General features: G+C 37.5%; 1 protein-coding gene across 5 annotated transcripts in view; it reads right to left on the reverse strand.

Annotated features, from left to right (window-relative positions):
• Nucleotides 1–12,666, reverse strand: part of UIMC1 (ubiquitin interaction motif containing 1) — a 128,225-nt gene that overhangs the window by 48,101 nt on the left and 67,458 nt on the right. For all 5 annotated transcript variants that reach the window (XM_058546599.1, XM_058546589.1, XM_058546580.1 and 2 more), the window contains 3 exons: nt 9,838–9,902; nt 7,724–7,800; nt 3,659–3,756 (listed from right to left, as the gene is read on the reverse strand). In XM_058546599.1, the coding sequence (XP_058402582.1) occupies nt 3,659–3,756; nt 7,724–7,800; nt 9,838–9,902 (240 nt within the window). The remainder of the gene's footprint in view (nt 1–3,658; nt 3,757–7,723; nt 7,801–9,837; nt 9,903–12,666) is intronic.

Below are 12,666 nucleotides of genomic sequence, written 5' to 3' on the forward strand. Positions count from 1 at the left end.
GAGATTCCTCAAAGAATTAAAAATAGAGATGCCCTATGATCCAGCCATCCCACTACTGGGAATCTATCCAACGCACCTGAAATCAACAATCCAAAGAGGCTTATGCACCCCTATGTTCATTGCAGCATTATTCACCATAGCCAAGAAGTGGAAGCAACCTAAGTGTCCCTCGACTGACGACTGGATTAAGAAAATGTGGTATATATATACAATGGAATACTACTCAGCCATAAAAAAAGACAAAATCGTCCCATTTGCAACAACATGGATGGGCCTGGAGCGTATTATGTTAAGTGAAACAAGCCAGAAAGAGAAAGACAAACACTGTATGATCTCACTCATATGTGGAATATAAACCAACACATGGACAGAGAAAACTGGACTGTGGTTACCCGGGCAGTGGGGGTGGGGGGTGGGCACAAGGGGTGAAGGGAGTCATATATGGGGTGATGGACAAACAAAAATGTACAACCCAAAATTTCCCAATGTTAGAAACCATTAAAACATCAATAGAAAAAAAAAAAAAAAAAGTACCCCCTCCACTTTGTTTCTGGAAGCTGACCACGTCACGCATTGGGACACTATCTGGTTCTATTATTCTTCTCTAGAAGGTGGGGAGAGTCAAGTGCGTCTGAAAGTTCTAGGTGATATAAATAAATTCCAAGCTTAGTCACTGAGCTTCTCACAAACCTAGGTCCTCTGTTCATAAATCTTACAAGGAAAAGTTGTCTTGTTCATGCAAAACCATTTGAACAGAGGGGAGAAAAATCAATATACCCTAAAATTCACAAGTAGCCTTGAGTTACTGAAAGTTAGCGGCAATTGGCATTCTAAAGTTCAGTAAGTACAGAAATGTTATATGACATGAATGTCACTGGTGCTCACACCAGCACTATACTCCTTTGTATTCATCACCAGCTCTATAAAATGCAGAGAATGTACCTTCAAATATTAATGTATTCAAGAGGGAGTAGTCTATTATTGTCTTATTGTGAATACAAGACCACTTCCAATTACATTCATAAGCAACCGAGAGGTTTCTGAACATTTTTATATTAAAATAAGATTCTTTCCAGCACCATTAAAAAGGTCTATTTAAATATCAACTACAATGGAGGAACCTCAAGAGGAAAAAAATACAAGCGAAGCAGCTTTTATTAGAACCATGCAGTCAGAGATTCGGTCTCTGCAGAGCTGCTTCTATTTCTTTTAAAATACTATACAGTCATTTCTCAAAAGAGGTACTCGGACACTGAAACTCGATCTCTTAAAGGTTGGTCCTTACCTTTTGGCCTCAAAAGAAACCTCACCTCAAGAACTGGATCCAGTGTGAAAATAAAAGTATGTCCTACAAATCATCAACTTCCCTACCCCCTCCAGTTTACGTATAGTTTAGAAAGCTATTTGTTTAGATCTTTCCCTTCTTATCACAGGACTCTTAACACAGGTTACTTAAAAACCAACTGACTAAACTGACTGAATAACTTCTATTAACTTATCTGAGAACAGAATATCTGAGACTCCAACTAAGGGAAACTCTCAGGCAAGATATTAGAAAAACGTTACTTCCAAAGGAAACTGACCACTGCAGGAAATCAAATCAAGAGGGATTACAGTTCCACCATGGGTATTCCAAATACCTCAAATACTGTTGAGCAATTCTGTCGTCAGTAAGCTAATAAGTGAACAGCCACAATACATTACAAAGCAGTAAAATAATAACTGGTGCCACATGCATACTTCTACTTGTGCCAAATATCTGCTACGTGTTTTATATTCTTTATCTTATTTAACCTTCAGAGCAACCCAGTAAAACAGGTTATTTTTGTCCCTGTTTTACATATGAAGAAGTGAAATTCAGAAAAGCATTCTTCTTCTATGCTTCCGTAATGCCCTAGGCATCTCTCTATCATTACATTTGTCAGCCCACATTATAATTATAATTATCTGATTATGTGTCTATTTCCTCCCTCACCAGGACCCTTTAAAGGTAGGGACTATTTTTTTCTTATTGATCTCAAGAGTCTAAAACAATAACTGGCACACAGTATACAAACCATAATGTCTGCCAAATAAATGAATAAAACAATTAATTAATTTGCCCAAGGTCACAAAATTAAGTGGTGGAGTTGGGATTCAAAGCCATGTCTTCTAATTCCAATGCTCAAGTTCCTTGCACTAATGACCCTATATACAGATTCCAAGGGCAAGAGTCCACACCTATTATGATACTATCTTTGTGCACGTAAAATGTTCAGATTCTATCTTTCTATTAAGTGACTTGTAACTAGTAAGTGACTACTCAACAACTTAATAACTACAGTATCTCTAACTTGGTTTAACAGAAACTTCTAAGACTACAGACATCCACAGGTATCAGCAAACAGCAACACTGAAAAGAGGACATTCAATGTGAGAAAGGCCACACAATTCTATCCATTTGATATGTAGTTGTGCAGACATATACACTATAAATTCTAAATAGGGTTCATGCTCTTTGCCCCAAACAAAGAACAGTCTCCTTTGTAGTCATGGATGGGTAAGAAATCAGCCTTGATTAACTAAAGGCTTGCAGGGCTTCTTCTGTATGTTAAGATGACTAACACTCTGTTTCCCCATTACCATTTAGAAGGTTCTGGTCCCTCCCTGGGAAAAAGACCTGAGGCCATTTTGACAGTATCTAGCAGAAATCTGTCCTCAGTTGCTCTGCTGCAGGGAGTGTCACCATCTTTCCTACCCCCATCGGCATCAGGGAATCTTGGTCTGTCAGCTGTGACAGATCAGGTTCCAGGGAACCAAGCAGTGTGCATGATTCACGAAAGCAGAATTTCTACCCAGTTACCTGCAGTGCAGAGACTAGAAGGGGATCTAACTTCTACTGTAAAAACTATTTTTTAAAAATCTAGAGTATAAAAAGGAATAAGAGAATGAAGCCTTTTTAAGGTGCTCAGGATAAGATAGGATACACAAATGTAACCAAAATCTTTATTTCCACAGAAAAATTAGTTTAATTCTCAGGCTGCTTTCCACAACAGATTTTAAAGATTTTTCTTTATTGGTAGTTCTTGGTAGTTAAATTGTTTTGTCAGACTCAACACGAAAAATATACATTAAGAATCTTAATCTGAAGTATGAGCTTTTATCAATCAGCTTTATGGTTGATGAGAGATATCTGAAGTTAGGAAAGGTAATACTGCAAATACAGATTTGCTTATTTGCATTTCTGATCATGTCTAGAAATTAGGGCTGAAAGTTATTTCATAATATAAATATAGTGACTTTTTCCAAGGTTATTCATCTCTGTTACTTATCAGTATATAATGGAAAATATCTCAGACTTTGGAGACAAATCTATGTTCAAATTCTAGTTCTACCATTATTAGCAGTTTGAATTTGAGCAAAATACTTAAACATCCTAAGCCTCTGTATCCCCATCTGTAAAAGAAATAATAAAGCATACTTCAGTACTCAAGCAATGGTAACTACTGTTATTTTTAAAAACAGTGAACTGATCTTAAATATAAGAATCTGTCTCTGAGCTAAGTGTCCCAAAAATTACAACCCTCCGCCACCTAAACTTTTTCAGCCAAGGTCAGTGTTCAGAGAGAGGACTACCAGTAGGAAGAAAACACTGAGAAAAATTATAGAGAAAATTCACCTCCTTATCTGCCATTATTAATTCATCCAGGGTCTCTCTGCTACCTGCAGAGGCTTCTCTTTCAAGGTCAAAAGTTTCAGGGGAACTTAGCTGTGTCTCTGTAATTAAAAAAAATTAAAATCTCATTAATTTTCAACTTGATTTTCATAGTTAAAAAAAACAAATACTTATTTCCCCTAAAGCTTAGGGTATGATAATACTGCAGTGGCAATACAGACCTAATTAGTTTCTTCTTAAACCTTTACTAAGGCATAATTTACATACAACAGAATTCACCAATTTTCAGTATACAGTTTGATGAGTTTTGACAAACGTATACAATTTATATATGGTATCATTTATATACATGACCATCATAATCAAGACGTGAAGCATTTCTAGTACCCCCCAAAATTCTCATGTACCCCTTTGCAGTCAATCCCCTCCCACTTGGCTCCTTGCAAGGACCAATTTACTTTATGTTCCTATAGTTTTGCCTTTTCTAGAATGTCACATAAACAATATCATATAGTGTGTTGTCTTTTGTGTCTGACTTCTTTCATTTAGTATAAAATGTCTGAGAAGCATCCATGTAGTTTCACATATCAGTAGTTCATTCCTTTTTACTGCTGAGTAGTATTCCACTGTATGGATATATCACAATTTGTTTATCCATTCATGAGTTAATCCATCTGGGTTCTTTCCAGCATAGTTCTGGTTGTAAAGTATATGTATTTTGACAGAAAACAAAAACCTGCTAATGTTAGTTCTGAGGTTAAAGGGACGATCAGAGAAGACAAAAACTGGGAGCAGAAATAGGAAATACATTCTAGACAACAATATGCCTTTAATACATTCTTTACGCAACATCTATTAATTCAACAAATATTTACGAACAACAAGTTCCAGGCACTGTACAGGCTACTAGCAATATGGAGATGTTAGATGAGGTCCCTCATAGTCTAGTTCAAGGGTCAGCAAACTATAGCTCGTAGGCCAAATCCAGTCGGCTGCCTATTTTTGTAAATAAAGTTTTATTGGAACACAGCCACACTCATTCTTCCTTGTCTTGTCTGTGACTACTTTTGTGCTAAAATGGCAGAGGTAAGTAGTTTCAATAAAGGCTATATGGCCCACAAAGCCTAAAATATTTACTATCCAGTCTCTTATAGAAAAAGTTTGCCAACATCTGGTCTAGACATCTATCACTTAAGTAACAAAAGAACAGTAACTATATTTCAAAGAAGGAAAATAAATCTGGAAAAGAAATTTATCTCAGAACACAAATCCAGTAAGTTCTCTGTTATCTACACTGTACATTTAACTGGTACTTCTGTACTTCACAAATACAAGGAATAGCCAATGTTGGGCAAATAAAGTACCTAATAGATACTGACGTACCTGATAGATACTGAAGTATCTTCTCAATCATCAAAGAAGAATTAAATACATTTCTAGTGTTAACTATATTTTAATACATATTTTTTTCAAAAGTGGATACACACAGACACACAGATTTTACCATCTTGCTGGAAAAAGGAGTACAGTACCTAAACTTCAAAATTTTCTTTGTCAAGTTTCCCTAAGAGATATTACCAAAAAAGAACTGGCCCTGTCAGAAAATAAGAGCCACTCACTGCTTGCACTACTATAATAATAAAAAGTCTTAAACTTTCTGTGAATGGCTGAAATGTTCAACTATAAAGACAACTTAAGAGGGCATTAGCCCCTTAGAAATAAATAATGCCAGTAGCATGTGCAATATGAGCATGAATCCTCCTCCTTCAATAAAGTGAATAACTCTAAAAAGATGTTATAATTTTAAACATCAAGACCCCTGGAACTGTCAGAAATAGGAGACAAAATAAAACAGGTAAGATGAACTACTTACAGTCAATCTGTGTTTCACCCATTTAGAACAAATTTTTCAGACAATTTAGCTGCATAGCTTCTAAATTATATATTTAAAGAGAGACTCAGGAGTCTGGCTCCATGGAGATGTAGTTATATTTTCTTAGCAAAAGAAACAGTAACGTAAGGGAAACCTTTTGCGATCTCATTTAGAAGTGGTTATGTCAGCAAATAGTTGGACTTAATTAGCAGGCTAACAACAGCAAGTCATGATCATAAAAGTTATCTAACCTCAGTCATGAAAGGCTTGCTTTTCCCTCTCATTAACTAGGGCTTTCAAGACTATTATATTTGCAGGTTGCTCCTGTGAGATCCTAGGGTGACGTCATATGCCATCATCCTAAACAGACAGAATAAGGGACCTCCCCCAGGATGGCACACCAGCAGTATCAGACAGAGTAGGGGGAAAGTTTTCTTTTCACAAAGATAGCACAGCATTCCTGAGCGCTCCTGCCAAAACTGGAGCACTTGGTAGTGGGGTCTCTTAGGGGATATCATTAGGCAGTAATCCAAATACATTTCAAGTGAATTAAGAAACCACTTTCAAAAAAACCCCAACACAGTTAAACAATTAAAAATAAGTAAAGAAAGGCCTGTATAATATGCTGCCAAATGTTTAAAAATATTTACATGACTTTCCTGGACTAACATGTAAACTACGGTTGAGGCTTTGTGCAAAAACCTTGAAAAATAAAATAAAATAAGAAAACTACAAGTCTCTCTGACCCTGACAGGTTATACAAGATCTAAAGGAAAACCAGATATGACTTATGGTAACGTCTGTACAACACTTGCTGCCCAAAGAGTTTAAACATTAACAGGAAGTCCCTCAATCTCACATGAATGAAGTTACTGATAAATATAAAGGGCCCCACTTTTAAGAAAAGACAAAAAATAAAATATAAGCCAAAACAAATTCCTTAAAAAGTAGTGGTTCATATCACAAAATGACTCTTCATATTATACAATGATTTTGTGTGTGTGTGAGGAAGATCAGCCCTGAGCTAACATCCATGCCAATCCTCCTCCTTTTTTTTCCCCTTTTCTCCCCAAAGCCCCAGTAGATAGTTGTATATCACAGCTGCACATTCTTCTAGTTGCTGTACGTGGGACGCCGCCTCAGCATGGCCGGACAAGTGGTGCGTTGGTGCGCACCTGGGATCCGAACCCGGGCCGCCTGTAGTAGAGCGCGTGCACTTAACCGCTAAGCCATGGGGCCAGCCCTACGATGATTTAACTAAAGAACTCCCTTCTGGGGCCAGCCCCGTGGCTTAGCGGTTAAGTGCGTGCGCTCCGCTGCTGGCGGCCCAGGTTCGGATCCCGGGCACGCACCGACACACCGCTTCTCCAGCCATGCTGAGGCCGCGTCCCACGTACAGCAAATAGGAGGATGTGCAGCTATGACATACAACTATCTACTGGGGCTTTGGGGGGAAAATAAATAAATAAATAAAATCTTTAAAAAAAATAAAAAGAACTCCCTTCAATAGTAGGTAGTTTAGCTCATTTACAATTATTTTGTGTATCAAAAATCTATTCAAGTGCAACTTTGAATGACCATCTCCTGTAGCTAAAGCAAGGTACACACGTCTTTTCATCTCTACAATTAACAAAAAGCAAAGTACACTACTTAACCAGGTTAAGTGTCTTGTCTGAAATTAAAAATAAGTCAATGACAGAACTGTGCACAAAATTCAATTTGTGGACTCCCCATGAAATAAGGAGTGAATGGCAATGTAAAACTAACTAGTAAAAGGCTCTGAGAAAAATCTGCTTAATGACAGGCAGATTTGAAGACAGCCCAACTCTGAGAACCCATAAACCAAAACATAAAGTACTCTGGGCTCTGAATGTACAGTTAAGTACTATCTCTGATGCTTTGCTGCCATCTCTGATGAGGCTGGTAAGCAAACAAGCAGACAAAAGAGCCATGTTGATTTTAAAACTAAAGTATCTCTAAGAAGAGAAAAGGTTGAGAATCAGAGCCAACGTCCATTAAAATAAGTGCGTGTATGTACGTAAGTGTACCTATGTATGCATGTGTGTGGAGATACACACACATCAGTCACACATAAACCTCCTGAGAGTAGGTTGGAAAAGTCAAACAATTAATAGGCACAAAAAGGTATATAGCTAGGGATCATAAAAACAATAAAATCACAGTGGGGTGCTTACCAGGACACACAGTGATTTCTTCTGCAGAACTCTCTGGCATAAGGACTGAGCTTCCCTTACCAGTCAAAGCAGCAATGCTGAAAAAGAACCAAACCCCAAGTGAATTCCCAGTAAAATAAATCAGAACACAGGGCCAAAAGCAATGGTGAGTCATTCACAAAGCCACAGGTAATCTGATACCTGCTGTCCAATACCACAAAAGCACAACAGGGAAGCAAGGAATCAGTAGTGAAAACTCCAGTCTAGAAACAGGAAAAATAAACATGCTTACAACTTCGGTTCCAGTGAAATCACTGAATGAAAAGGACCCCGTTTTGGAATCTTTGCAAAGGAAGGTTGAAGGGTAAGGACTAGCTATGAATACCACAGAAGACAAATACTCTACTCCGATATAAGGATGTCAAAGGTGTTTCATAGCCTCCATCTCAGCCTTCTGAACGCTAGAGACTTGTAAACTCATAAGAGAAGATATGGCGTCTTCTGACAACAAACTAGCTTTTCCCTCACCCTGCAGTTAAATTTCCTCTTTATCTCAAGACGTGGCTTTCCAAGCAACAAAATAAGATACAATTCCAAACTGCCCTACAGCAAAAATCTGTCCATACAAATTGAATATCTCTTCTGAGAAAAATATAATTATGAATGGCTCCCCTCATCTAATCTTCTGGTTTACCCTGCCTGTTCATGGAGTGCAATCTCTTCCTGACACAAGAATACATGGCTGAGAGATCTGAGCATCTGAGCTAGCCCCCTCATGCTTCACAGAGCTTTATGATTAGTTTGATCAAGTACGCAAGAGGATGCTTAAAAACACAAATCCTCACATCAACCAAGTACCACACAGAAGAGAGACTAACCACCACTGATTTATGATAAATAACTAAATCCTGATAGGAAACCACAAGTGATTTCACTCTCTAAATAAAACATCTCATAGTATTTGTTATAAATCCAAGCCAGACACAGTTTACTCTGCATGTAACATTAGGGTTTTATTCAAAGCGTCCATCACAAAACAATTTGCTGACATTTATAAAATGGGCTAATCAATTTGAAGTCAAACCGCATTGTCTGCAATTCCAACTCTCTCCTGGTGACAAAGCGTATAATCATTCATTAAAACCTACATCTGCTCTGCACAAGGCTCACCACAACAAAGCAGAGAGGCCTGCAAGAAGCAGAAAGCCTACTCCAGTTAAAACCACTTCCAAAACTGTCTTAGCAGGAGAATCAAACCGAAGCCATATTCTTCAACTCAGGAAGAAATACCTAGGAGTATCAACTTAACCAAAAGCCTAAGAACACCAACTAAATTACAGGAAACGGCAAGTGGGGCTCCACTTCCATATGGGCGATGACGGTCACTCAACTCAAAATTAAGCTCTTGAGTAATCCCCAAAGGTCAACTACTGGATAAAAGGGAAAAGTAATTAGAAGCCTGATCCAGTTAATAATGCCGTTTGTAACCAATCAACCACTATGTTATTATTAAAGTGAGAAGACTTAAGAAGGTAACCCCATCAATCAGTCAGAAAGAATAATTGAGGACGTAACGCAAATACAACCATTTAAGGGAAAGATGAGATACAATCAGATTAAAAGTGGCATAGGACGGGGAGTGAGGGTGATACAGGTTCTGTGTGGCCTGAATAATATGGAGGTTTCAAAGAGGATGAAAGTCTTTAAGAGTAGACTTATAAGATATACATGGTTTGGATATGCAGATAAAATAAGCAGAAGGAACAAAGGGAGAAAGGGGATAGGAAGACCAGAAAAAACATAAAGAAATAAATCTAGAACCTTCAAATTGGCATAGGAAGCTAGTGTAGTCAGAAAAGTCACAGGATGTAACCATTTTTCAGGAATAGTGTAAATGGGATTTGTGCCAAGATGGCTGGATTGGACAAGAAAATCTCTTCCACCCTAACATTCTAGGCTTCTATGAGATGCATATATGAGACCTGGGAGATAATGATTTCTCCTAGTCTTCGCTTATAAAAGAGCCAAAAGATCCCTGACAAGCTCTCCCTGTACAGTCTCACTCATGTTGTTCATCTCTCTTACTCTGGCACCCTGAGAGAGGAATTCAGACCCATAACAACATATAATCTTACCATTGTGAGGCAGGTACAGAGTTTCCTTCTTCAGAAGTTTCTTCAACAAACAGCCCTTGGGAAGACTGCAAAGAAATACACAACATCCTAAGTATACAGGCAGACATAAACTGGTTTCTCTTCCTTTTTAAAAGAAATTTAATTGTTCAACATTATCACTCAGCAATTAGCAATAAGAATAAACATTTTACATAAGCCAGTAAGTTTCAGTATTAAGAGCATATCTTGTGGAGTCAGAAGACTGGGATTTACATCACAGACATCACCTACTAACTTTGTAATCTTGAGTTAGTCACATCTGAATGTGCTTCCTCATCTTAAAATGGGTATCAATGATCACCTCACAGAGTGTTACTGTGAGAATTAAAAACATAATATATGCAATACACTTTGTAAAATGCAAGATATATAAAATTGGTTAGTCAAATGAATGATGATTTCAGAAAAGCAGTTATAAAGCTTTTATTGTGGAAGGAAGAAATATAGAGAAACGTTCAGTTTTCAAAGGAAATACTGAGTTGGGAAAAACACTGCAATCCACGAAGGAAGCTTCTGGACACAACCAAGCCATAACACAGGACATCCTGAAGGGAAAGTTATAAAGATTCCTGTTGCTACAAAATCCGCCACTATGGTTTTCATGTCTAGCTACAGGAATATCTTTTAAGAAATGTAACAAATAGGGATTGGATAAGAAAAAGATTATTTTCTTTGATTAATGGTAGAGTTGGTACAAACCTCAACTCATTAAAAGTAGGTGCACAGAAGAGTGTAGAAAAAAGTAGCTACTGCTGCCTTAGAAGGACTTCTAAGGAAGTGCCTGGGCTGTGAGGCTTCTTCCAATAGATGTAAAGCTACTGGGTGAAGTTTTCAGGGTCTCCTAATAGGATATAAATAACCTACACAACTTAGGCATCTCTCTACCACTCAGGTAAATGATGAAATATACTAAAAATCAGGAATAGCTGAGATGAGCCTTCAGTCAAAGGGAAGATAAAGCTGCACAATGATTGGGAATGTAGTCATTATGAAAAATGAGGGTTGAACAAAACTGTCAAAGGACTAAAATACAACAGCAATAAATACTTCACCTGACTATTTGTTTGAACTCAGGAGTGACAAAACATCATTTCATTCCTGAATGCTCAAGAAAAAAAAAAAAGGTAAATACTGACACCTAGTGTCCACTTAATAGAATTTTACCTTCTTTGAATTACTAGCCAACTAAGGCTTGGGCTTCAGAAGCAATCAAGGCACCAATAAGTTATAAGATACCTGCACCTCTACCTTAGGCTAAAGCATATCTTTCCCAGTAGAAACTTTAAAAAAAAATTTACTGTACACCTATTATATGCCAGACCCATGCTAATCACTTTACATGCGCTGTCTCCTTTAATCCTCACAAAAAACTTTTGAGGCAGAAACTAGTGAATTATTTTAGAAATGAGGAATGTGAAACTTTGACAGGTTAAACAATTTGCCCCAAATCAAAGAGTTGGTCAAAAGTGGAGCTGGGACCTGTCTCACTCCAAAATCCACGCTCTAACCATTACTGTTACGTTGTTTACACAAATGATCTTCTTCCCAACCACTTCAACATAGAATCCCAAGAATGTCTTCATTTCAATAAATCATTTTTAATTTCTAAACTTACACCTCAATGGCAGTAATTTGAACACAGGGTAAAGTTAAAGTGAGGTTCTTCCAGAATATGAAAATAAGATAGCAAAAAAAACAAGCAAACAAAATGTGATTAGAATACCCAAATCTAATCAAGGTGAGCAGGGAAGCATAATATGAATTTAGCTTTAACTAACAAAGCCGTGGCCTAGTCAAGATATTGCACTCTGCCTGAAGAAATAACATGTTAAAAGAAAAGGGATAACTTGCCATGACTCTAAAAAAGAAAAAATCCAAAGATCCAGAACCAAGCAGTGTCTTCAACACCAGGGCCCGGGAAGTGAAAGTGAATAGACACATCATCTGGTCACCACAGAAATGTTCTCTGTTGTCAGGCACTGGTACCTTATCAGGTCTTTCCATAGACTAACTGAATCATCCCTTAAAATTTCCATTTTCTGATTATTATTTCAGCCTTCCAGATACCTTCATCCTAGAAGGAGGTAAGTAGATGGTGGACCTAAATACTCCACTCACTGAAAATGTCTCTTTTCCATAATAAATTCATCAAACTGTCATTTGGTGCATATATCAGCTTGAAGTTTGGTTAGTCAAAGTCAGTTCTCACACCCCCACATAATCTGGTGATTTCTGGAAAACAAATTCTAGTATCTGGACTGAAAAATGAAGGATCAGACCCTGAAAAGAAGTGACCATATCAATATATTACCCCTCCACCTCCCTGCTGTAGGGCCATGAAGATGACTTTTCCATTTTCATTAACTTCCCTATTGTCTATGATGGTAGAAACCAATTATCATTTGATTCTAAAGCTTTTATAACCTTCACACAGACTAAACAATTTGCCTCCAGGTGAATGTTTTTTGGAGTCCCTGCTTCTAGGACTCTCTTGCTATCTCTATCAACCAAGGAGTCTCAAATGTGGGCAGCTCCAGCAAAGCCACAATCAACAGAAAATGTTTAACACACAAATTCTTTCTACCTACAGTTCCTGAAAGCAAAAGACCAAGAGGTGAAATTACAATCGTAAGATTTTCATTATTTGCCTATAAAATGAGTAAGTTGACTTCTGTTTATTTGCTAAAGATAATTATATTCTGTGTTAGCAAGGCTACAGTGAACTAAGGCATTTCTCATACATTGCTGGAAAGACGGAGTACAAATTTGAGGAACCTTTCTGAAAAGCAA

Source organism: Diceros bicornis, chromosome 1 (assembly GCF_020826845.1).
Source record: "Diceros bicornis minor isolate mBicDic1 chromosome 1, mDicBic1.mat.cur, whole genome shotgun sequence".
In the NCBI taxonomy this organism is placed as follows: domain Eukaryota; kingdom Metazoa; phylum Chordata; class Mammalia; order Perissodactyla; family Rhinocerotidae; genus Diceros; species Diceros bicornis.